The sequence below is a fragment of the Takifugu rubripes genome, chromosome 1, assembly GCF_901000725.2.
Source record: "Takifugu rubripes chromosome 1, fTakRub1.2, whole genome shotgun sequence".
Lineage (NCBI taxonomy): Eukaryota > Metazoa > Chordata > Actinopteri > Tetraodontiformes > Tetraodontidae > Takifugu > Takifugu rubripes.
In genome coordinates, this window is record NC_042285.1 from 13,950,745 (window position 1) to 13,975,764 (window position 25,020).

Sequence of the window (25,020 nt, forward strand, 5' to 3'; positions counted from 1 at the left end):
GTGTTCCTGTTATGTGTGGTGTGCTCCGATTCTGCCACACTTTGTTATGGCATATATTGCACCATTATTTAAAAAAAAAAATTTTTTGTAAATGTTTCGTTTGCATTTAACTGTGTGTCTGTTTTGACTGCTTGCATCACTGAAAAATATCTTTGGGCTCGAGTGACAGATTAAACTTTGACAGATTCAATTGTTTTAACAGCTAATCCTTGCAGGGCTTTATCTTGTAGATGGGTCATAATGGAAGTCACCAGTACAAGCGATGCGAGAGTGTCCTCTGCTGGACAAAACTCAAACCCAGAACAATCCAAAGCAGTTGTGTATGCGAGGGTGACCGGCTTTGAATGTAAAAGCTTGTGTGTCACTTTCTGAAAAGAAGACTTTGTTTTAGAACCTGTGTGGCACGAAGAATTCAGGACATTTTAAAATATGAATTTTTAAAAAAGTCTATTCAGGTGTCATTGATGGAAAACTTAAATGTCTTTTTTTATTTAAGGTGTTTAAGAAGACCTCGGACACGTCTCTGGAATAGATGCAGACATTTCTGCTGTCAGCATGAGTTAAAGAAATATTGTGCACATACTGTGCTGTGCTGATGTGGATGTAGCTGGCTGGGTAGGGTCCCTGAAGGATGGAGGTCAGGGAATGTGATAGATGAGAACTGTGTACTAAGCTGTTGCCATACCGTTGACTGCTGTGGTGCTGGGGAGGGTCCCCGGAGGAGACATTGTGTTGTCCCTGAAGGCGCTGCCCAGAGGTGTGTGTGTGTGTGTGTGTGTGTGTGTGTGGGTATGTGTGTGTGTGTGTGTGTGTGTGTGTGTGTGTGTGTGGACAAGATAGACGTGTGTTTTAATTTGTGGGCATAAATAAAACTGGTAAATACTGATGTACATTTACTGATCAATCAATCAATCGATCAATCAATCAGTTCAACATCCTTCAATTTAAAAAACATGCTACTTCAATCTAATGATCTTGTATGGTGTATTAATGATAATTTAGGAATTTTATTTGACTATGTCATGATCAAAACACAAATCCAGTAATCTGACTGGCTGACTAGGTTAGAATGGTTTCCCACTTTTTATGTCTAAAGCAAACATTCAAATGCATTCACATGCACATGTGTGTGTCCACATGCTCTCGCACAAGCACGCACACACACACACACACACACACACACACACACACACACACACACATATACACACAAACTTTCCACAGGTATGCAGTTGTGTTAAGAGAAACCTGACCTACCTGAAGGATTGAAACTACACCTAGACTATTTGTTAACCCCTTAATAGTCAGTGTGGGAAACAACTACTGCGTCCTGTTCACATACCTGTGATGGATGGATGGCTACCTATAATGGGAGGACACACAGTCTGACTAAGGCTGTTCTATATTAGGAAGAAAATGTGCTGTGCATTAAAAGAAGTGAGGAATAATTGTTGAGGGGTTTTTGTTTGTTTTTTTTGCTGTATTTTCCCACACTTATCTCAGAGATATTCGAGGTCCAAGGTCAGATAATCTGTTCAAAACATAATTTCTGTTAGTGGAGAAAATTGGAACATTGTACTTGAATTAGGAAACTCTGATCCTTACCTTGAAGCTCTGAAAAGACACTTTCAGAGACACTGAAGACACTTTCAAGCTCCTGCCTTGAACAACAACGAGGCATAAACAGCACACACTTAAATATCAATTTGCGTCCCAGCTAGATGACAGATCAATAGATAGCACAGTTTGCTGTATCATTGTGACTAAGGAGCATTAATGGAGAATGTTATGTATTGAAGGTCAATAGAACGTGTGTGACGAGCGCCGCGGACTGACACAACACTGCTTGTGAAAGTCTGCTTTGATGTAAAAGATTGAGCATTGAACTCTGATCTTAGGGCAAACTTGGCCCGCAGTGCTGTCTCTCTCCTGGGTTGCATGGTTACCCCATAAAAAACAAACACGCTTTGATCCTTATCTGTGTTCCATACGACAATAACGCCTGATCACATAGCAGGAAGATATTATCATTAAAGAACTACAAATAATCAACTCAGTCAAGTCAATGTGATTTTGCTGCTTCTCTACAAAACATTTTTTTTAACTAAACATATATTATACATATTGCTATTTTGTATGTTTTTGTGTTATCCCAATAACATTTCTGTGAGATCTGTTTTATTTATGATCGTAACCAGATTTACTATTTCATGTACTATCAGCAGCCTAGAGGAGGAGGTGCATATACGGCACAGTTCAATCAGGACCTTCCCTCTCACTATCAACCAGTACTGAGACGTTACTTAGAGGTTCCTGGAGGTGAATAACTGTGCTGAAAGTCACACATGTATTGTCCTTCCTACATCTGGACAGAGGAAGAAAAAGCAAATCTGCCTTTGACCAGTGTAGCTCCACATCCAGCAGATTCTCTCCACAACACTTTTGTCCTGACGTGGACTCAGAAAGGGGTAAGGCTATAGCCTAGGCTATAGGCTATAGCATCATATTATAGGTATAGTAGCATCATAAGTAGTCTCAACTCCTACCAAACTAATCAGAACTGAAAAAGCTTCTAAATCCCACTGAAGGTGTTGAAATCTTCCCTAGTTACAATGCTGGGTGGCGAGGAAAGTCAGAGCTGCCCTCATTGCTTTCTACAGTGGTGGCAGAGAAAAAAAGAAATTTCCAAATTGAACTGAAACTATTATAAATATATGAATTATATAATGGTTTACAATTCACGGTCTGCATATCCAAGATGTTCTCAAAAATGAGCCGCTCAGAAATGCCCTCAACAGCAGTGCAGGAAAATGTGGGCATTTTTCAGCCCACGCAGGTTGATCCTCTGTAACACACCTACACAAGCAGGCATGTGGTGATACAACTGAATATTAGTCCTGAAGCGGCTCAAAGCTGAACGCCAGGGAGACGAGGAGACTCGTGGTGTAGGCTCTACCTGGAAGCAGCTGCTGGGAATTTTGGAACATATTTGTGTTTTTGCTTATTTCTGTAAATTGAGGGAAGATAGACTTTCATCTTTTATTTTCCTGGGGCCATGTACTGCATGTACAGAGCCCAGTGGATTCAGTGTGGCAGAAAAATACAGGATTTTAAATCCATTTTTAAATATCAAAAAAATGAGACGGATCACTAAATGACAGATGCTTTTACAAGCATGTCACCCAGTAGTTTACGAAATGCCCTCCCAGTCCACATGGTACTGGAAAACGCTGACGTGGATCCAATGGATTCTTCTGGGTTGGATTGACCCGGTTAACGTGAAACATGGGAAGCAGTTTGTCCTGGGAAGACAGAGCCTCACAGCAACACAATAACTTTTGACATGAGCCAACATAGAGACGTCAACAGGTCAAAGCTCTCCGCCCAACATGGTACACAGGTGACCCTCCCCTCTTCTTATCCGTTGCTGTTTCCATTGTGGCTGTGAGGCAAAGCAGATTCGGCCGAGATGGATCCTCAGAATGCTCTCTGGCGCTGCGAGGAAGACTGGACTCGATACCAGCCCACGTTCCTTGACATGGGTGGGAGTCTTCATATCAAGGTCCCTGAAAATCTATGGACATCATGAGACACAAACCTAACTACATCGATGTAATCGTATCACATCAAGGCACCAAAACCTCAGTGATAAATGTCCAGAATGTACCGTGTTCTAAAACACAGGACAGAAAATCGTGATGAAATAAATCATCTGTTACAGTCGAAAGCAAAGACCAGAACATTAAATGTGCAAATTCTCTCTCCCAGAGCAGAGGGCTAAACAATTATTAAAATTCATTTTCAGAACTTCTGGAAGCAGGTTCTGGTGTCGGAGCCGCTGCTGCTGCTAGGGCAGCAACAGGGTGCTCCACGATGAGGGAGGGGGGGAAAGGGACTCATGGACGAAAATACGCGCACGGCTTTGGTGCACGCACAAAATTGCGACACTTTTGAGCTTTTTAAATAATGCTAGCTTAGTTCATCAGATGTTGACCCACCGATCAATTTGCACTGCATTTACAGCGAAAGCAAGTGGCAAAACATTGACAACCCTGCGTCAAGGTTTCCAGCAAGTCAAGGCCACTCAGGTACCTACGAGACCTCGGAGACCTTCTGCTGAACCTCATTTTCACATCCTCCTCTGGAATCCCTCAGGATTCTCTCATTAGCCTCCAGGCACAGAACTGTGTACACCTTGTTGGTGAATCCCGGTGTTGGTTTTTGTGAAGCCGTTATTATTTAGGTCAAAAAGTGATAAACACACAGTCAATGTGTGCCAGTTTTTAAAAAATGGCAGGTCGAGACTGAAAGAGTCGCTGTCATGACTCTTCCAGTGACTTGGTCAGAGCAGGTACTAAAGAGTCCAGCCGAACCGGGCCGAGTAGGAACTAGTGGAAAAAAGTCCCAGAACCAAAGTTCTCTGGTTTGTTGAAACGAAGATTAAACAGTTTGTCTTCAATTCTATGTGAAGTTTAGAGGAAAATGGGTAATAGGATTAAAACAGAAGAGGACTTCTAAAGCATGAGATGGGTGGAGAAACAGAGAGAGAGAGGGAGGTAGGAGAGAGAGAGACAGCAAAAGAGGAGGCGAAGAATGATAGAGAAATACAGATGGAGGAGAAGCATGAGGCAGCAGTAGAACAGACACAAAGCGTGATGACTGAGGAAGCGCAGGCCATGTGCTCAGGTAGGTTCTCTTTTACAGCCACTTTCAATATCACCATGCCCAGAATGACTTTTCCTTGCTTCTTTTGTCCACCTGAACGTGGTTATTCACCATCAAATCAGAGACCCTTGGACGATGCTCTAAGCCCTCCTCACTTTTCAAGCTTTTGAAGTTTGTTTTTGCATTTTGATGTTGCCTGATGTTATTGAATAATGTCTTTTTTTTTACTGGTGTCACAGACACTGCACTAATAAGGAAATGTTATTTAGATCTGGCTGGCTCAGACATGTTGCTGTGTGTGTGTGCACGCGTGTGCGTGCATGTGTGTGCACATGCTGTATACTGGTAGATTATTGGCAGGATTGGGGAATGTATGAGAGTCTGCCCAAGATCTCTTTGTTCCTTCTCTTCCTCATTTTTTCTTTCTGGAGAAGCACGCACACACGCACACGCACGCACGCACACACACACACACACACGCACACACACACACACACACACACACACACACACACACACACACACACACACACACACAGAAGAGAGGGTAGGCATACCACCTTATGCAGAAAACTAGTTGAAACTTCCCATCAGATCAGACACATGCCTACACTGGCGTGTGCGTGCGTGCGTGTGTGTGTGTGTGTGTGTGTGTGTGTGTGTGTGTGTGTGTGTGTAGAGCAAGGGGGGTTAAGTATTGGAGCTATTTGGTAGTGCACGTGGATGTGTGGGTGTCATGGTGAGTGGGTGTCGGCTTCTTTTTGAATGAGAGCACACGTGACTCCAATTGGTGGATGTTTGTGTGTTTGTGTGGGTGTGTGTGGGTGTGTGTATGTAGAGAAAGGTGATAAGTACATGTGTGCAAAGGTAAAATTAATGTCAGAATGTTTCCAAATGAGTGCCTTTGTAGCTCAAACAACTGTGGAGGTGGTAGATGCATTCAAGCTCTGTCTTTCTGCTGCAGCACATTTAAACCTGTGTACATACCTTTCACACACACACACACACACACACAGGCACGCACACACACACACACACACACACACACACACACATGCTTGGGATGCCTGTCGAACCCAGTGCATTCCTGAGCACTCAAACTCTCAGAGTCTGAATCGTGGAATGAATGCAGGAACTTCCTTTAAAATGTGAAGACAAAAGCTTGGGGGTCTTTTAGGAGGCTTTTACATTTTGGAAACACACACACACACATACACACATGTGTGTGCACAAATGTATCGCAACGCCGTTTTTTTTTTTTTTTGCAAAGGTTCAGGGTAAATAAAGGTGTAAATGAAAAATCCAAGACAAGACGATGAAAACACACACTTCACAATTACCTTCATGGCTCACTGGGCCTGCAGCTGACAGAGCAAAGGCCCAACACACTGCTGAAGGTATTTAGGGCCAATCCCATTTTTACCCATTAGCCTTCTCTTAGCCTTTGGTTTTGCACATTCAGAATGAGCGAAGGGGTGTCCCAGTTCCCCGTTAGGTTAGGTCAGGGCTGCACAGCCCTTAAAATGAAGGGTCCCCCTCACTGTCCCCTGGTGCTGTCCAACTGCTCATATTTGGGACCTTTCTGGGATGTCTAGTACGTTGTCCTTCAGTAGCTCAGCGGAGTCCTGACTTGAACCCAGAGAGACCTGAAAATGGCTGCTGTCCACCAGCAGTCCTCATCTGGCCTGAGGGATATCATTTCAACACGGACGACGTGTACTTTGTCATCGAATCAGCTTTTTGAAAAGTTTGTTTTATCTTTTGGTGCCCTCTGAGTGCTTTAACCGTGCTTTTATAACCTCTCGCTCGGGATACTGTGATGCTCTCTGTGCTGGCATTAGTTAAGCATCCATCACTAAATTACATTTCATGCAAAATGCAGCTGCTCATCTCCTTACAGGAACACACATGCGGGATCATTTTTCTCCAGTTCTTGCTTCACTGTTTCGATTTACAGAACAATACACATGTACTCAAAAATCAAAGGTTTTTCATTTGTTTGTTTGTTTGTTTGAAGCCATTAAATGGCATTGCCCTCCCTGCTCTGACCTTTCTCAGCTCCTTAGGTGAAACTAAGGCTAGAGGTGATCATCATCATTGATTATTGCCCAACATCTGCAGAACCAACTCACTATTGAGGTTAGGTCAGCCCCTGAATAATAATATTCAAATCTTTATCTCAGTTTAATTATATTCCTTTCATCTTCTTTATATTTCATTGTAATAAGCTGTGTTTTTTTCAGATAGAGAAAAAATAATTATAACAAATTGTTACCCACTGTGTGATTCACAGTGAAGAATGTTCATAGTGCATCCACAGCCCACGTACTCCCACTTGCTTGCCTGTATTCCCTTCAGATGTAGAACATTATGACATCACAAAAGAGCTGCTCTTCATTCATTCAGGGCATGTGAGTAAATACATGAGTTTGGGTTATGTATGTGTTTTGGTTTCTGTGGGGGAAGGGAATGAAAGCCAACGCTTTGTGGGCCCTTTCTGTCCGCATGTGTGTGTACAGCCGGAGGCTGTGGTCCTGGACCGAGCTGCCTCCCACGCTGGGGTACATCTGGGGCTGAGTGGGAGGGAGTAGTGGGAAGACGGAGAGTGAGCCAGGGCCTTGAGTCACCTTGCTGTAGAGCCTTCACACCAGTTGCTGCTAAAAGAAAAGGAAGCATGCTCTCAACCAGCATTTTGGAAATTATATATGTACATATTTTAAGAAAAAAATATGTATTTGATGGTTATTAGTAATAAATAATAATACATTGTATTAATAGTTACCAGAAAAACTCTCAAGTCTTACATTACATTAAAAATAATACATAAAATGAGAGCAAAATATGACTAGAATTCAGGGAAAAAAACCCTAGATGCAATAAAACTGGAATGAAAAAAAAAGTGATGTGGTCTTAGGCCATTTGAGCAGGTGGGTTTTAAAATGTGAAGGTGGGCAGAGACTACAAAGTACATATAGTCTGTGGGAGTAAATTCCAAATTTGAGGGCAGAGCGGCTGAAACATCTAAGTGCCATGGGCAGATGGGCAGGTGGGCGGAAAGGAGGGAAGCAGAGGTGAAGCAGAGGGTGGGTTTGTTTCCAGGAGCTCAGGGAGGTATGAGGGAGCTGCTTTGAAAGTGAGGAGGAGGATTTTAGAATCAGTGTGGGAGTGGACCAGGTGCCAGCGAAGGTGTTTAGAACAGGGGTCGCGTTCCGTTTGCTGGGACCACTGGCTTCCACGTTTTGTCAGCATCCTCATTCTTCAGTTGGACTGAATATTAGATGCTAGAAGATCTATTTAAATAATAGCAAAACTTCACAGAGAACTACTTTTGAAGAATGCTTAAACACTGCAGGAATGATTTATTGTGTGTAAGTGATGACGTTATCTCCGGATGCTGAAATATTCTCTTATGGCAAACAAATAATAATTATGTTAAAGGATGTTTACTGCCATAAAAGGGATTTATTTTGAGCTCAAATGCATTGGAATCTTTAACCAGAAGGGATTAGAGTGAGGAGTGTGTGATGGGTATGTGGGATCATTTACAATATGATTTTCTCTTTGGATGCAACATATGTCAATGTCCACAGTATATAGAAGAGAGACTAATCTTCTCAGATGTCCCTACAATCTGCTGTGGGGTCTTTTGGTCTGAGCAGGTGCTCTCGTCGGTTTATATCCAACAACTCTATTCTATTTGATTAATGCCCTAACCAATTCAAATAATAAAGTCACTATTCATTGTAGACCTTTCAAAGGGACATGTCCATCCTCGATGGTGGAGGTCACGCTCAGAAACACAATGAGCATGTGAGCTCAGTAGGGCCGGGCTGGCCAGGGTGATAATGGAAGGTGGTTCTCCAGGAAACTCGAAGGGAGTCCACCTCCCTCTTTGTACAGGCTACATCAAGAGGACCGGCGTTTTGTCAGGAAAGTAAGGACATTTTTGGGAAGTGAGAATATTTTGAAAGGGATGGTTGGGGGTTAAGACCTGGTCTTACGGTGAAGCTTGGAAACGGGCTTGTGCCAAGCCTAACCTTAACACTAAAGGTCTTGCATTTAAATGTGTTGGTCAGGGGTAAGGGCCCAGTAAATGTCTGAACGTCCTTACAAAGATACAAGTACTATCTAGTATGTGTGTGTGTGTTGGGCGAAAGCATTTAAAGTGATGCAGGCCTTTGGAATGTATCACTAGAACCCTTTCTTCGCCCTGTAACATCGGGATAAGCACGTTTGCATTAGGAACATGCTTGCACACGCACACATCTCATTACAGGCAGAGCGTGACCCCTCACCGCCTTGGCAGAGTGTGCAGCTCATATATCCTGTGGTGGGCCAAGCAGCAGTGTAATCATTTGACATGGCCCATGTTGTGTGGTTGGACAGGGAGAGAGAGAGAGAGAGTCAAGCTGCAGCTATTTTTCCACTGACCCCCCCCCCCCCCCCCAAGGAAAACAGTGATAAATAGCGGTAATAATATAATATCGATATAATATCTGACTGTCTGTGTGGGGCAGCCATTTTCTGGTCCCTCCAGACCTTTATTTAAACTGTCTCATATTCCCTGATTTTTATTTATTTATTTGTAGCATAAGGCCACAACAAAAATGTATGGTTCTACAGTGTGTTGTCGGAGGTGGACATCTGCCTCAGGTCTAAATCATTAACTATGTGTGTATCATTCTGAACATCAGATGAGATGTGGATGTGTGGACAGGTTCATGGGGGATCGTTTGGTTTGTTGAGGACGATTGTGCACATCTCCGTAAGCACTGGATCACCTTGGTCACTGTAGGCCTCTTCACCAGAAATGCAGACCTCTTCATTAGCCTGAATCTATGGAGCACAAGTGACAGGTTTTATCCTGATCTAAATGAGTCTCCAGAGATGCTGAAGGAAATCAGTGTGGTTAATGAAAGTCAACTGTGTGATGTTCCGTTTGGCCGTGTTCCTTCAATAATCAATCCTCCCCGTATTGATCTACGGAGCCTTAAATACTTTAATGTCATCCCGGACCCGGAGAGGGAATTCAGCTTGAGGTCTAAATGACTGTCCAGAGTCGTATTCCTGGATATTTAAGTATTTTGGCCATGATATAAATACATCCTGTGCCATTCCACTGAAATGACTCCTCGGTGTGTGCTCGAGTCCTCACCACAATATGTGTAACAGGAGGAAAGGGTGAGTGCAGCCAGGCACTTAATGAGTCACACTGCATCCAGTGAGTAACCAACCAGCAATGCAATTCCTGAAGTTTAAGACACCCATTCAGGAAAAAAAAAAAGGGAGCCCACCCTTGCCCTGAATGCCGTGAGTCAGGAGCGCCTGTTGAGGTGTTGCTGTCCAGAATTGAAATGGGGTAAATAAGCAGGACAACAACCGAACACTTGCTTGGGTTAAGACAGATGTGGGTCCAGATGAACGGTTAGAAAAAGACCCCTCTGTGTCCGCGCACGCACGCGTGTGTGTTTTCTGTGTGTGGGTGTGTTGGGGGATGGGTGGGTGTGTGTGTGTGTGTGTGTGTGGGAGGGGGGGGTGGATGGGCTGGGGACTGTTTATGTCCCTGCCTCCTTTCCCTTTTTTAAATACAGATCCTTTTTCACAGACATCTCCACACTCCAGCAGGGGAACACACACGTTTCCCCCCCTCCCTTTTCTTTTCTCCTCCCTCTTCCCTCCTTTCTTTTTTTCTGAATGGATGTCCTCTCTCTAACCTCACTTGTAAGCTGTGTAACAGGACACTGCCCTCTGCTAAAGCAGGCTCGGCCCCTCTTTTATAAGATAGAGCATCTGTCCCTGAGTGTGACAGTCTGATAGATAGTCAAGGGCTAGTGGAGAGAGACAGGACTGAAATGTGAGAGAGAAGAGAGAGAAAGACACTGCCAAGAACTTGTTTAACGGCTGGAATGACTCTGAGAAAGCACCTTTAGCGTGCTTTGTCTGTGTGTGTGTGTCTGCGTGTGTGCGTGTGTGTGTGTGTGCGTGTGTGTGTGTGGGCTCTCTGTAAGTGATTTTACCGAACACGAGGAAAAATCAAACAAGATTTCATGAATGAAATCTTAGTTTTGTATGGAGCCAAGAAGGGTGACACTGATGAGGACCTGTGTCTCCGCTCTCTCTTCTAATCTCGTCAAGAAAACTTGGTGTGAGAAGTGTAGGAATCCATTTTTGAAGCAAGGACAGAGGCAGAGAAAAGACACCAGAGAAGAAGAAAATGATGGTGGAGGGTATGGAGGGAGTGGGTGGGGGTTTCCTCATTCCAAACTCAGCCCTGGAAGGAAGCGCGACTCTCACCCAGACGGGTAAGTGAAAAATGACAGAAAAGGGGAGTGAAGGGGAAATACCGTTGATGGATATCGTGTGTTTCAAAAAAACTGCTTCCAGATTGTGGGGCAGGAAGAAGACAGTTAGCAACTTTAGCTTAAAGCTAACTTGACTAAGAAGAGTACAAGAAATAGAGCAAATGCCGTGACCCCTTCCTTATGTGTCGGCCAGCCAATGTTGACACGCAAGAAGTCTGAAAGGTCGTTTGTAGGTTAGTAAGTATAATCTTACTTTACAGAGGAGCTGGTTTACTTTCATGCAGTCAAGTTGCGTCGGCTCCTTTTGCCAAAGGAAACCCGACGAAAGAAGGCTGATTCGAAGTGTAACCATGTACTAAAAGGAGTGTTTCTGTGGTTTCCGTACACATTTTCTCTGTATTTCCTCTCTGTACCTCAGTCTCCATTGAGTCACTTAGCCGGACGGCAGCAGAGGGCATGAATGAATTCAGTCCAAGTGTGGTGGGGGTGACAGTATCACACCGCAAAGAAAGCTCTTTATGAATGAAGCTGGCAGCAGGCTCACATGATCCCTGCGTGGTGAGACAGCTGATAACTGCACGTTTAAATCCACCCTGCCCGTTGACTCTGCTGCCGCCCGTCCCTGTTATCTGGGGTTATTTGCTGCTATGCTGACTTTAGTCAACGTGTTTGAGAAAGTGTGTCATTGAGTGGTTGCGTGATTCATTCTTAGCGGTTTTGGGTAACGTGTTTGTCTTCATGGACTTAGTCACACCGGGGTGTGTTAGGTTTTTTGTTTTTTTTACTTGAAGCAGGCTCTGTGCCCAGCTGTCTCTCTTCACATGATCTCCCCTCTAATGCCACGCTTCCTATCAATGCTCTTTCTCACTTATGATATTATTAGCCCATAGACGAGTGAACATGCGTGATAACCCACTTTTTCCACAAGTGTGTCAACATCAACCCCAGAATTTAAAGCCAGTTTTGGTCGGTCCATGTGATAGTGGTGACGCTGCGTATAACAGGGATGTGGAGGATTAAAATTCCCAGGTGGAAATTAGTGTGGAATCTGCACTCCAAGTTATCAAGAGGGGCAGAACCATATAGCCTAATAATTAACTTCTTCCTACCCATTTTTGAACATGTCTGATCAACTTGCAAAAAAAAAAAAAGTGGAACAATTTCTTTCCCTATTTATTCTATCTCTTAATAAAATTTTATATGGACTAATATGTTGAAAATAAAAAACAAATCAAAATTTAAATAAAGCCAAATCAGATAGATAGATAGATAGATAGATAGATAGATAGATAGATAGATAGATAGATAGATAGATAGATAGATAGATAGATAGATAGATAGATAGATAGATAGATAGATGTGTGTAGAACTTCTTATACCTGGGCCCCACTGAATTCAAAGAACTGCCCGTGTGTGTTTGTGCACATGTGTGCAGGAGGAACAGACTGTACAAACGGATGCACGTCATGGAAAACCAGGATCAATGTGCATTGCTGTCAGGGCTGTGTTTTTAAGGTGTTCATTTGGTTTTCCAAAGGTAATCAGTGACTCAACCCAGTGCTGGTTATTCAAAGTGGCCGCTACAGGACGATGTTACAACGATTGATGTGTAAATATTTTACAACTGTGGCTCCACTTGATCATATGGATCAATTAAAGTAAACACTGTGACAATACTGGGCTGAATCAAATCAAATCTTCAATACTATAGAGTATTCTCGTACTCTAAGCCTGGAAGTACCGGTACATAACAACTGGGCCATGGTGCTCTTTTCTTTCCCTGTCATATGTTTTACCTTTTTTCTGTCTCGTTGCTCCCTTCCTTGCTGTCCCTATAGCCTTGTTAAAGAGGCCTTTGGAGTGAGATAACTTTTCTTTATCAGCGTGCACATTCTTTCCCATCAGTGCCCAAAAAGAACCTGAAATCAAGCTTTTCTCTGCCTCGGACTGACCCTTGGGCTTTGGACCAGGCTCAGGCCCAGTTTGTTATCACAACTCGGGCAATCACTGATACAAAGTCAAACTGGAAGTGAATTCAGTTTGATTCAAATGTATAATCAGGATTGTCCCGAGGCGGTTTTAACCATGAACGTGCATGACCACTGACCCACAATGCAGAAGTGAAAGTTCCCGCAGACAAAAACACACAAGCATCAAATTGCCAGACGGAGGCAGAAGAAAAGATCAGTTCCTCTTTAATTTCGTTTGCATGTGTATGCTGGTCAGACTTCCTCCACTCACCTTTAGCTCCTCTCAGAGCTCTAACGATCCACCGTTAGTCTTGGTCGCTCTGGATGTTGTCATCCATACGTCCGGTTACTGTCAGACACAGTGATTCAAACTGGACTTCAAGTGGTGAAAGATGTTTCTTATAGATGAGACTTTTGGAAAAACACTGTCCAGTAATAAAATCTGACCTGTTTCAAGCATCAACAGAAGACAGATATAAGTCTTTATGACCTCATCAATTCATCTTTTTGTGGGGATGAAGGGTTCAATGCACCCTGTACTGACTGTATGTGGATGTTTCAACACAACTATACCATATCATAATTTTACGGCATTCTTTTTGAAACTTTGACATCAAATATTTGTCTTTATGTTTTTGTAAGGTTGGATTATTCTGCCCTGGTCCTTAAGAAAGCCACAGAAAAACCTTGTTTCCAAGGTCTTGCCAAGAGTAGGTAAGTCCTTCTTAAATGTTATAGGTTGCCATTGTGTTTTAGGCCTTTTCTGGGATCTGTATTCCCTTAAGACCAACTCAAGACTACCGATCTTGTCAAATTATCTGTCTTTGACTTTAAATATTAAAAACAGCTGTAGCTCCACACCACTATATAGCACCTTGAGATGACCTGCCCATGAATTTGATCTATTTTAGCTGCTTTAGGTGCAACGTCTGGTATCTATTGGCTACCCAGCCAACCACCACTTTGTGTAACTATACCTTGGCAGTAAATGTCATATCATTGGAAAGTTGGTTTCCCTTTTAAATATTTCTCATTTGTAAGGAACAGACATTTGTGTCATTGGCAGAAGAGCTGAGTTGTTTGGTATTGCTAATGGATCTTCTGTGGCAATGCCATAGAGCTAATTCTGTTGTGCTGCTGTCGCTACTGGCTCTTGTTGAGCTTCTGGTAACCCCAGGTAACAGTCAGGTTTGCAGGATTATATCCAGATGAACAGCCTGCGCGTGGCCAATCTCTGGCCTTCAACGTCAATCCCATATGACAGACGGTGGAGACTGACTGGTGCTGGTTGAGTAACATCCTTTCACGGAGGCAGTGTGACGGTGGGGGGTGGCGTGTCCCTCGCTGGAATAAGAAGACAAGTCATCATTGGAGTCGAAGCAGAGAGATTTGGTTTCTCAGAGACCTACAGAATTTGCGTGGGGATGAAGGAATGGCTTCAACCCCACTGAACTCTTTGGGGATCAGCTTTAGGTGTTGCTTGTACCAGAGTCACCAACACAGCCATGTTGGCTGACTTGTGATGAATGTTAAATGCTGTCACAAAACTGCACGATTGAACCATCGGGACGTGGCTTTTCGTCCTCTTCTGTCACTTCTTTTGATTATTTTTATCAAAGCTGTTGAGCAGGGATGAAGCATATTTGCTTGTTCTATTTGTAAGAACTTGTAGCCTCTGTGCAATCCGGTGCTTCCATTATCTTCTAGTTTATGGAGGTGGCAGCCGGGAAAGAATGAACGGACTCTCCAACTGGTGATTGAGTGCTTGAGGATGTTCATCAGCAGATAATTGTCTCCACCACCCCCATTCCTCAGGCTACTGTTTGTAATTTGCTTGTTCACTTTTTTTGTTGTCTTGTGTTTTCCTGGTTGGTTTTCTGCTGTCTCATTGTGCAAATTGTTTGATTCTCTGTTGCTCTTTATCCAATAAAGATAATCTTTATTTCTGTTCCTTTTTCTTTTCCCTTTTCCCTCAGATGGATACAGCTGTGTCTGCAGTCATGTGACCGGCCATCCATTCTGGCCCATGCCCAAACTGTCACCTGGATCACTAATCTGTGCCTTCTGTCAGTTGCTCAGTAGGCAGTGTAGATCCTGTGTAGCAATCAGCAGCTACATCTGGCTACTGGGTCTCTGACAGCTCTGCCAACCCCCAACCTGGCAAAAGTCACTCCTCTCCGATTGGCCGATGGCACAGACCACTGCTCTGATTGGCTGCGGTGCTTCAGTAAGGCCCCGTCCTGTAACAGCACCATCATGTTGCCTTTTTCTTTGAATTTCAGTTCTTCCTCTTGCATCTTTTTTTAAAAAATTGGAGTGCGATTTATTTTCCCTTGTGTCTTTGACTCTTCCTGAACCTGGCATACAATGTAGATTTCTGTGTGCTTGGATTCTACAGCTACATTGTCTGCTGGGTTTCCGGATAGCAATAATTCTACCCGTGTACCGCACTCCCAACTTAAAGAAGTTGTCAATCATGTATGCAGCAGTGGAACCTTAAATTAGGTGGTGGTCTAATAAATGTGTAAAACACTTTATTTATGGTCTTTTTCTCTCTTCATCACTCTCATTTTACCCCTTCTGGGAACAAGCTTTGAATCACAGCACAGTCCATCACATTCTTCCCCAGCCTGCAGTAATCTGCACCCCTCTGCAGTAGATTCCTCCTCCCTCCAGCCTGCATGTATGTGCCCGTCCTCCATCAAGCGTGGGTTGTTCATATTGTTGGAGATTTTGGGCGTCCACAGTAACCGGCAACTCCCGCAAACAAAAAGGTCACCCTGTCTTTGTCAAAATTCCTTTCCAAATGAATTTTTAATTTTTGGTTTTTCTTAAAAGAGGTAGTTGCCACTAAACTGGGCACCTGGAATGGCCAGTCATCCAGCTCCTGTCTGCTTTTCCACATTGCTAGTTTAGTTGCAAATGGCATGTTTATCTTGCATGTATTTTTTAATCATCTCAATCTTGGAGGGCATTGGAAGATCTGCTCTCTGGAATCAGGGGCACAACTGAGGATGGGAGCTCCAATTATACTGTATATTACTCAGCTTTAAATATATCCAGTGTGCAGACCTAATAGTTTAACATTCTATAAACGGTTAAATTCTTTAATGATTTAACCTTATTGGGAGTGTCATTTTCAGGCCATTTTAAAAGTCTGGGACATCCAAAACACTTCAAAGTAGCATCTTTTGTGTTTTTGATTTTTTGATCCTTAATACATTTCATGGGGTGTTTGTGTCTCCGAATGTTTGAGAGTTAGCACACCTATATCCATGTTAGCAGCATTTTCTCTGAGGGACACCACTGAAACTATCAGAGTTCTAGTGGAACATTTTGGATGGTTTTATCTGAAGAACTGGGCCACTTCCACTTTTTTTTTATTCCTGTAATATTTCGCCTTCCTTCTCTAATGCTGTATTTTTCTCTCTCTTATTCATCTTAATCTTGCTTGTATCAGGCTAAATCTTATGGGTGAACCTCTTCTGTGCCCTGGCATTTCCCGCCTGTTGTAAAGAGCAAAAGGGTTCCCAGGTTTAAGAGCTCTAAACAGTTCTGAATCACCAACCAAGAATGTACAACCACTGACTCACACTTCCTCCTGTATATGACAGCAGTTCCTCTCATCAAACAATAACTTTTGCCCTTCCCTCCTCCCTCCTTCTAAGGAAACTCTTTTCCTTCCCACCACCACTTTTACCCCTACCTTAGCTAACCACACCCTCAGAGGAGGTTCAACAGGTTCCTGCGAACAGAAGGGAGTTCTGACTTGTACAGAAGCACATTGAAATCCTTCTGGGCAGCCGTCACCTATTCATTTGATGTTGTCTGTAATTGTTCCAGGTCTGACCTTGTGCTTGTTCTTGGGAGCGAGAGGAATTGGTCTCTGTTTTTGTCACAGTCCAAACCTGCTGAGTGATCATTCAATAAAGGGCTTTACTTAACTCACCCCTGGGGATTCTGGTTCTGATCCCAACCCATAATGTTGCGTTCAGTTCTGTTCTGGGGTGTTGCTTTGGCTGAGCATTGTCCACTGAAGCCCTCTCAACTTTGTCTCACAGATTAAATAAAGTCTTAGTTGAATAAGAAAGGTATTTCCAATAAAGAAATAAATTAAAAGATGTTTTTTTCCAAGCATGACACAAAAACCACATTATGACTAAGATGTGCTTTTGTGCTTGTTATTTTAGCATCCCACATGAGAAGTTGCAGCGGACATTAAATCCGCTGTCAGTTATTTGCAACATTTACACAGAAAAGGCGCTAAGAGGAACTGATGACTCATACGGAAGATATTGTGGAATATTTGCATCATGCTGCACCAGAACAAAAGCAGGTCCGAGCTGGCAGGTGGCCGATCAGCCTCCAAACACCCATTATGTCTTGCCTACACGCTACAATAACCCATCATTCAACGCACCCTTCTCTCTCTCTCGCTCTCTCTCTCTCTCTCTCTCACACACACACACACACACACACACACACACACACACGAATTGTGATTGGATGAACACCTGTTAACTGGAGTTCCCACAGTGAACTACCTGCAGAACATATATTGCTTCATCTCTGAAGAATCTGCAGCACTTCTCCATCATTGTGACTATAAAATAATCAAATCATTATTACTAATCTTTATCGGTCACATTAAGACATTTGATCTTTGACCCAGATTATGCCATTTTCCCTTATCATGATGCCAAAATATGACACTACTTGATTTTATCAGGAGTGCTGCTCACATCTGACCATTTTAAATAAACAAAGGAAAAATAGAATCTTTCTGGAATGATCTCTGCTGAGCGATGGGTGGTTGCAACAAACAGGAAGCAGCGCATTCTATTTTACATCTGCCAGGGTTATTACCAGCGAGGTTCAATTAAACCTTTGCATTTCTGAAAATGATTTTGATAAATAAAATGTTGGATACCATGTTGATTCAGGGACAGTCCATTTTGGGAGTGGAAGATTTCAAATATAAAGAGCTGTGGACGGGTCAGCTGACACTATTTGAGAACACTGTCACCTTGTGGATCTCTTCATTATAGCATGATCACAACTTTCACTGTCGATGGAAAATTCCTTTATCAATCATTCAAGTGATGGTGATTTGATGTCATAAAATATAATAAATGTATTCTTGAGGCTATGAATTAAGGTCAATGTCCAACATTGTCAATGGGCTGTATACACACACACACACACGCACCCACACACACACACACACACGCACACGCACACACACACACACACACAAACACACACACACACACACACAGTGTGTAGGCATCTGTCTCATCGATCGGAGGTTTCAGCTAGTTTTTCTGCATAGGTTGTTTCGACTCCCTTCTCTTGTTCTGTGTGTACAGAGGAAATGAAAGACTACTTGGATAACAAAAATAATGGGGAAGTATTGCCAAGTGTTCTGTGTGAAGCTGCTAAATCAGTGTTTAGAGGAAAGGTTATTGCCCACGCATCAGATAAGAAAAGAAAAAAAATCTATCATGACATTGAGACTAAGAAAGCAACAGGAAGAAAGCTCCATATTTGGAATTGAGAGCCTAGAACTAAAAAACTGCCACAAATCAGAGGGCATACAACACATTTTGAAACCTACTGTAGTGAACTATATAGGGAACCAAACGCAACTTGCCCTCAAGAAATAAATAGACTCACTAGATTAACCTTAAATGGTGAAGTACACAAAAATCCCTCATGGCAGAAATCACAAGAAATAATTAGAAAAGTCTCTGAGTTGAAGACCAATAAAGCACCGGGAATGGATGGCTGTCCATCCAAAAGGTAGGCAATCAAAGAGCAAATAGTACCCATAATTATGGACAGTTTAATTATACACTTAAAGTGGGTGAAGAGTTAGTTCTCTCTTTCTCTGATTACTTATATTTGACACTGAGAGATTTGGATGTAAAGACGATTCCGTTAGATGGCTTAAAACCCTCTATGTTGCTTCAGATGCCAAAAATAAAAATGAATGGACATCACTCACAACCTATTGAGCTGGACCGAGGCTGCCCAGCAGCAAAAGGAATGATGAAAACAACTATGGTCCCATAAGTAAGAACATCAAGTCAAATATTGATTATTGTCACTTTGTCTCTCCCACATTATTCCTCTCTCCATTATAATAACTTGCAAATAGAAAATGATGCTAATTGATTGATGGCGTAATTTCAGCAGCTTCCGCTGGTGTTTATCCTTTATTTTAGCTGCTATTTTAGCTTATTCTTCATCTTTAGCAATGAACAAGAGTTTTTTTTTAAAAAAATCTTTAAGTATGAATGTCTGATTCAGTGTTGGATTTTGTCATTACTGTATTTTCATTTAAGAGTAAAAAAAAAAGGAGTGTACGAGCAAAAGAAGGAAGGAAGCAGAAGGAAGTACGGAGCAGAGAGAGCGGACTTGAAGTAGGGAGATGATGATGATGATGATGATGATGATGATGATACAGATGGTGACATGGATTTGATGGTAACTGCTTGGACTCTGGCATGTAGTGGGAAAACAGGGGGGAGTTAGAATTCAGGCCAAAAAAGTAAAAGGTAGAATTATTGAGACCAGCTCAGCATTTCAATCTGAGTCCTGCAGCACTGATGAGAGAACTGGGAAAGAAGCTGGGGGAGGTGGAAAAAAGTCCCACGAGATGGGAACATGTTGATAATATGCAAACCAGAATAGCAGTGAAGCAGGTGGGAAGGTGGATTCTGGGAGTGAACGAGAGGAGTCATCACTGGAAACACTGTGGATGAAGACTGGGAAAGACTAATTGGAGAAGGAGGCTGCAAGGAACAGTTGGTGGTGAAAGAATTGATAGTCCGTCAATTATCCTGGAATTTCGAAGGAATGAAAAGGCAGAAAGATTATTTTACAATTCAATGCCAGAAGCCTTATGTCTCATGGCCAAGGCTTCAAAGGTTTATCAGAGATTGTAGAAGAACACTGGATATTCTGTGTATCCAAGAAAAAGGGCTAAAAGCAGTGTTGGATTCTGTCATTAATGGTTCTGATAGTGATGGAGAAATAGAGAAGAGGGAAATGGAGAAGATCATATGATATCTGTAAAACATGGAACACAATATAAGTTTATGGGGAGAGGAAGGGAAATTGAATCTGTAGTAATTGAAATTTAGGCAATGGAGAGAGGATATGTACACATGGGCAAAAGACAGAGGAATAAACCAATGGCAGATGTTGTGCAATACAAACATGGAAAGTATCAACAGTAGATCACAAGCCAGGGAACAAAGAATCAAGAGTATCAGGAACTGTTCTGTAACTCAGTAGGAAGGTAGAGAGATCTCCAGAGTCTGGAGATTTCTAAAAGAATAAAAAATGCAGGCAAGGATCAGATATGTTACCTGTATATAAAGATAAATCATCTTAGTGGCAAAGGATGTAGTGGTTAGGAGGTTAGGAGGGAGATTACCAGTGAAGTGGATAGAGAGTGTGTACGGAGCCAGAGAGATTGATAGATCCAGGGAATTATAAGATCTTTTGCTTTAACATCTAAAGCCTTAAAATATTTTTGGGATTCAGAAAAGGCCATAATACCATGGACTCACGTTTGTGCTTGGAGCACGAGTTGAGAAAAGTGCCGATGAATCAAGTGTGGTGAAGTTTTCTTTGATATTACCATACCATACCATCCGCTACTTTGCTACTGAAAAAGGATATGACTTCATGAAGACAAAGGTTGCTAAATAAACTCTTTAAATTGGGCAGGTTTCTAAGAGAAGAATTCAGAAAATGATTGCTAAGTGCAAAAAGGTGGTTAATGTAATGAGTGGGGAACAGACAGACAGCTGTTGACTTCATGTATACAGGATTAATTAGATCTATACTGGATTACAGCACTGCTGTTTCTGGTTCAACTACACAAACTACACAAGTTACTATATCTTGGACTGTGTACAGGTGCTTTTCAGACTCCTTGACAGCGACACTACAAATAAAGATGGGAAAGCAAATGATGGAAACACAGAGGGAACAGATCACACTGAACTATTGGGCCAGTCTGCAGGGCCACAGCAGGATCAGATAACCCAAAACATCCTGAAACCCTGTTGGGAGAACGAAAACAACTTCAGATAGATCAGCGACACATCAGTACAGTAGTGCCTTTGGCAATCATTCAACCCTGGATATTTCCTGATGCTACAGTTGACTGCTGTACAGTAGCACAAGCATAGATTGATGGTCATTATCCTTACGTTCAGATGGATCAAAGTGTTCCGACAATAAGATGGGATTGAGGCTTTTTTTGTGGCACTTTGGTGTTTTAATTGGGTAGAGAATGGATGAAAGATTGTTCATTTATACAGAGGAAATGTGGCACTATTGTTGACAATGCAGTGGGTGGATGTAAAACCAATTAGGGTAATTATATTCTCAGATTCAAGTCATTCATATAGTAGACTGGATATTTTATTGGAAATACTGCAGGACATTTACAGAATTTAACTGATGGGTGTGAGGGTATTTTAGTATACGTTCCAGTTGAGTATGGAACTAAATGTTAGTGTTCATGGGAAGACAGTCAGAACACAAGTTAATGGAAATGTGGTAGACAGTGGGACGAAGAAAGTGCAGGGTGGTATTATAGAATCCAGAGGAATGAAGGGGAAATGAGGTGTGTACGCCACTCAGGTTCAGTCACTGGGGGTTAAACAGCATGTTGGATAAAACGGGGAAACAATATGTGGGTGGAGATAGAGACAGTGGACCTCGGTTCTAATGCACTGTAGGTAATATGAAGTCCAAAGGAGGCGAAAGATGCAGGACCTCAATAAAAAGAAACTACAGGTTAATGTGGGCGACAGGCCAGTTGTTTTGTTTCTTGTCCAAAGGTGAATCCATCCGGATTAACACTCCTAACCAGTAGGTGGTGCTAAAGCACCGGCACCTTGTAAAAAGGAAAAAATCACCAAAAGTACCGAGAAGACCGAGCGCGAGTCGGACGGAAATACGTCATCGTGTTCCGAAATGGCGAGTCGCAGCAAGGGTAAGAGCTCCGACCTGTGCGCACTGAACGTAAATCGCTTCCACATTACTCATAAAACCACTCTATGTGCTAACGGAGATGGGCTATTGTAGCCAATTGTTCTAATCCACCATTAGCATTAGTAGCGAGTATGCTAACAGGAAGGGTTTGTTTTTTTTGACGGGTCGCAGCAGCTCCTGCGAGTTTCCTGATGAGGCTTGAAAGTTTGTGATAGTCGTTTAGGGTGCACAAACAACTGCACCTTTAGAGTCTATGCCCGTATAATGTCCATATACTTACATGGTGCCATTGTATATCGACAGAGCTGGCAGAGGAGATCAACGACAAAGTCGTAGACCTGGCAGAATATGCCAAACGTCAAAGATGGTGGAACCGACTGGTTGGGAAGAACTCTGACAGCATAGCAAGGAGATACCCAGTAGCGACACAAATTGCCATCGGGAGCGTGAGTGGATGGTGAGCAGTAAACTGGAAATGCTGCAGTCGGTGTTGATGCGCTTTGCTTTGGCAGGACAACAAGGGAAACCTCTTTGTGAGGTTGTGAACGCTGTAATAATCTTAATTTACATCCTAAGGATTTGATAATGACAAATGTCAGCATGGTTGTTGACGTCACAGGCAAAGTTAGATGCATCTGCTTTTATTTCAGGTGTGCCGGCTATCTTTTCCAGAAGGTTGGGAAAGTTGCAGCCATGTCCCTTGGTGGAGGTCTCCTGTTACTGCCGGTAATCTCACACAGCCCATATAGTTCCATCTGTGGTCACGTATGTAGAATGAAACACGCATGAAGTTTTGTGCACCCGTCTTTTCTTTGCAGATAGCCTACAACAGTGGCTACATCAAAGTGGACTGGAAGCGAGTAGAGAAGGATTTCGACAAAGCTAAGGAGCAACTGAATCAGGGTCCTGGTCAAAAAGAGCTGGACACATTTGTTAAGAAGGTAATATTGGTGAGACAGTAGTAGAGGGACACTACAAGACTTGTCCTTAGGCCAGGCTTCAGCTGTCCCTCTGCACCTAAATGATAAGGGACATATTTTTAAAGACAGAAATGTGCATGCTTTGGCTGGAGAAGAAAGTTTGTTTGAAAGAGGAGTTAAAAATAAAAAGCCATCTTTGTTGAAGCCAACATCGCATGATGACCCGAGTTATCCGCCCTTTATTAATGCAAAGTACCACCAGAAGAAAGCTGAATATTTAACAACATTTTGTTATATATTATGGACGAGTGTCACTGAAAATCTGCAATATCTTCTTTTTTTCAGTCCAAGGCCTTCGTGAAACAGAATATTGTTGTCACCAGCGGCTTCGTTGGAGGATTTCTGCTTGGCATGGCGTCATAGGATCTGATGGACAAGAAGGCCTTATTTCATGGCAGAAGATGAGGGCATATGTCCCCCCCAGTCCACTCTGTAGTTGTCTGATCTTGCAGTAACTGCATCTTGTTTTAGCAAAGTATTTCAGAATTTCTCTAGTTAAGTTAACAAACACTCCCTTTGAAGGCCAAATCCAGATTAATGATACAGCGGAAAAGGTTCAATTCTTTTACAAGTGACTGTGTGAATGTAGTAAATATGTATATTGTACAACGGTTAAAAAAAAAAGAGGGTGCACTGCTATTACTGCTCACTGTCGTGTCAGAATTTAAATCAGTTTGTCTCCTTTTTGTTTGGTGTAAAAGTAACTTGGGGGGGGGGGTGTTAACTTGTGAATACCTGTGGGTCACCCTCCCATAACCAGTGCAGCTTAACATGCGTTATATTCAGACTTTAAACTGTTTTTTTTTTAACCTTTTTGAAGTCAGTGGCAGACCCAGCAAGCTTGGACAACTCAATCAGGGCACAGACATTTCAGATCCAGGGAGCTAACTTGTGTGTTTGTCAGTTGATGTGACCTGATGTCGCATCAAGTTTTCCAGTTCATCCCGAAGGTCGCTGAGGCGGGAAGCCTCCGCCAGCCTGTACGTCTGCCTCTGCTTCAGTTATTGCCTGACTTTAAAAAAGAAATCCTGAACAGTCATTGTTCTGAAGAAAACTGTTCTCCATTTTCCATGATGGCTTTATCGGTGTATTGAAACATATAAGATGTTGCCTGTAAAAAAAAGAAATATAATAAAAATAAATCTAATATTTTAATTTAAATAAAGAACATCCACTATTCAGTCTCTTTACTGGAGCACCTTTGGCAGCAGCAGCCTCTGGCCTGAGAGCAGGTTTCAACCACCAGAGCGCTCGTCATTACATGTGACAAAATATAACTTGATTACTTCTAACAAGTGGAATTTTAGAGTGTTGCACTTGATGTTTTGAACATTCTGTGCAGCCATTCTACCAGTAAATTGAGTTGATAATGTGGTTCAATTTTCCAAAGAGTGTCAGGATTGACCAATGATTGTTGGAAGCTTGTAGTTTAGCTGTCATTCAAAATCATCAAAATGAAACAGAATGTTTACAATTGCTTGATGGCTTTGACTCAAATGCTGACTTGCATTAAGACCAAGAATATTTTTGCATTGATTTAAAAAAGAAGCTGTTTAATAGAGATTTAAAAAAAGGCTAAGACGAAAACATTGTAGATGATGGATGTATTTAATCAGCAATCATGAAAATCCTCTGGACTCCTGGAGGGCTTTGTAGATTATTAGCTAGAATTCTGTTTAAAGAACATTTTAAAACCTACTCAATCAGAAAATTATCAAATGAAGAAAGACTATTCCCAAAAGTTTGAGCTGACTCTCAAAATGCTTTGGGCTCCGAAGTCAGTTAAAGGGAAAAGCTTCCTGATAATATCTGTTCCATGTAAGAATGAAACGGACTAAATATTCACTAGCTGTCATTTCACTTGATTTAGAAAAAGGAGTAAAAATTCAAGACATTTAGAACTGTTGAAATTTGGATACTGATTATAAGAGAAATACATTTTTGTTAAAATTGCTGATATAAATTGAATTATTTGAGAACAAAACACAATGTCACGATTTTTACAACGGCAGGTTGACTTTGCAGAGCAGTGTAGAAGATCCTGCCTGTAGCTCAGTAAAAACACGACCAAGGACGTGATCGTGA

At 42.2% G+C, this 25,020-nt stretch overlaps 1 protein-coding gene and 2 non-coding genes across 4 annotated transcripts; all 3 read left to right on the plus strand.

Annotated features, from left to right (window-relative positions):
* Positions 1 to 4,630: 4,630 nt before the first annotated feature.
* Positions 4,631 to 24,112, plus strand: fundc1 (FUN14 domain containing 1). 2 transcript variants are annotated; one of them, XM_029845121.1, is made up of 5 exons: positions 4,631 to 4,686; positions 22,259 to 22,412; positions 22,606 to 22,681; positions 22,774 to 22,896; positions 23,221 to 24,112. In XM_029845121.1, the coding sequence occupies exons 1-5, from the start codon at positions 4,656 to 4,658 to the stop codon at positions 23,296 to 23,298; spliced, it is 462 nt and encodes a 153-aa protein (XP_029700981.1). In that variant the 5' UTR covers positions 4,631 to 4,655; the 3' UTR covers positions 23,299 to 24,112. The 2 variants fall into 2 exon arrangements, with proteins under 2 accessions (XP_029700981.1, XP_003961619.1); XM_003961570.3 differs by lacking the exon at positions 4,631 to 4,686 and adding an exon at positions 21,820 to 21,956.
* mir222 (microRNA mir-222) lies at positions 15,005 to 15,073 on the plus strand. The gene has a single exon (NR_105284.1). It is a non-coding gene; the product is annotated as a microRNA mir-222 (primary transcript).
* On the plus strand, positions 15,288 to 15,364 carry mir221 (microRNA mir-221). Its single transcript, NR_105285.1, has one exon. It is a non-coding gene; the product is annotated as a microRNA mir-221 (primary transcript).
* Positions 24,113 to 25,020: the final 908 nt, after the last annotated feature.

Coding starts and splice junctions, on each gene's coding strand:
- fundc1 (XM_029845121.1), top strand. CDS start 4,656: ATGACTGAGGAAGCGCAGGCCATGTGCTCAG. Junction 22,413..22,605: donor ATCGGGAGCGTGAGTGGATG/GTGAGCAGTAAA, acceptor CTTTTATTTCAG/GTGTGCCGGCTATCTTTTCC. Junction 22,682..22,773: donor GAGGTCTCCTGTTACTGCCG/GTAATCTCACAC, acceptor TTTTCTTTGCAG/ATAGCCTACAACAGTGGCTA.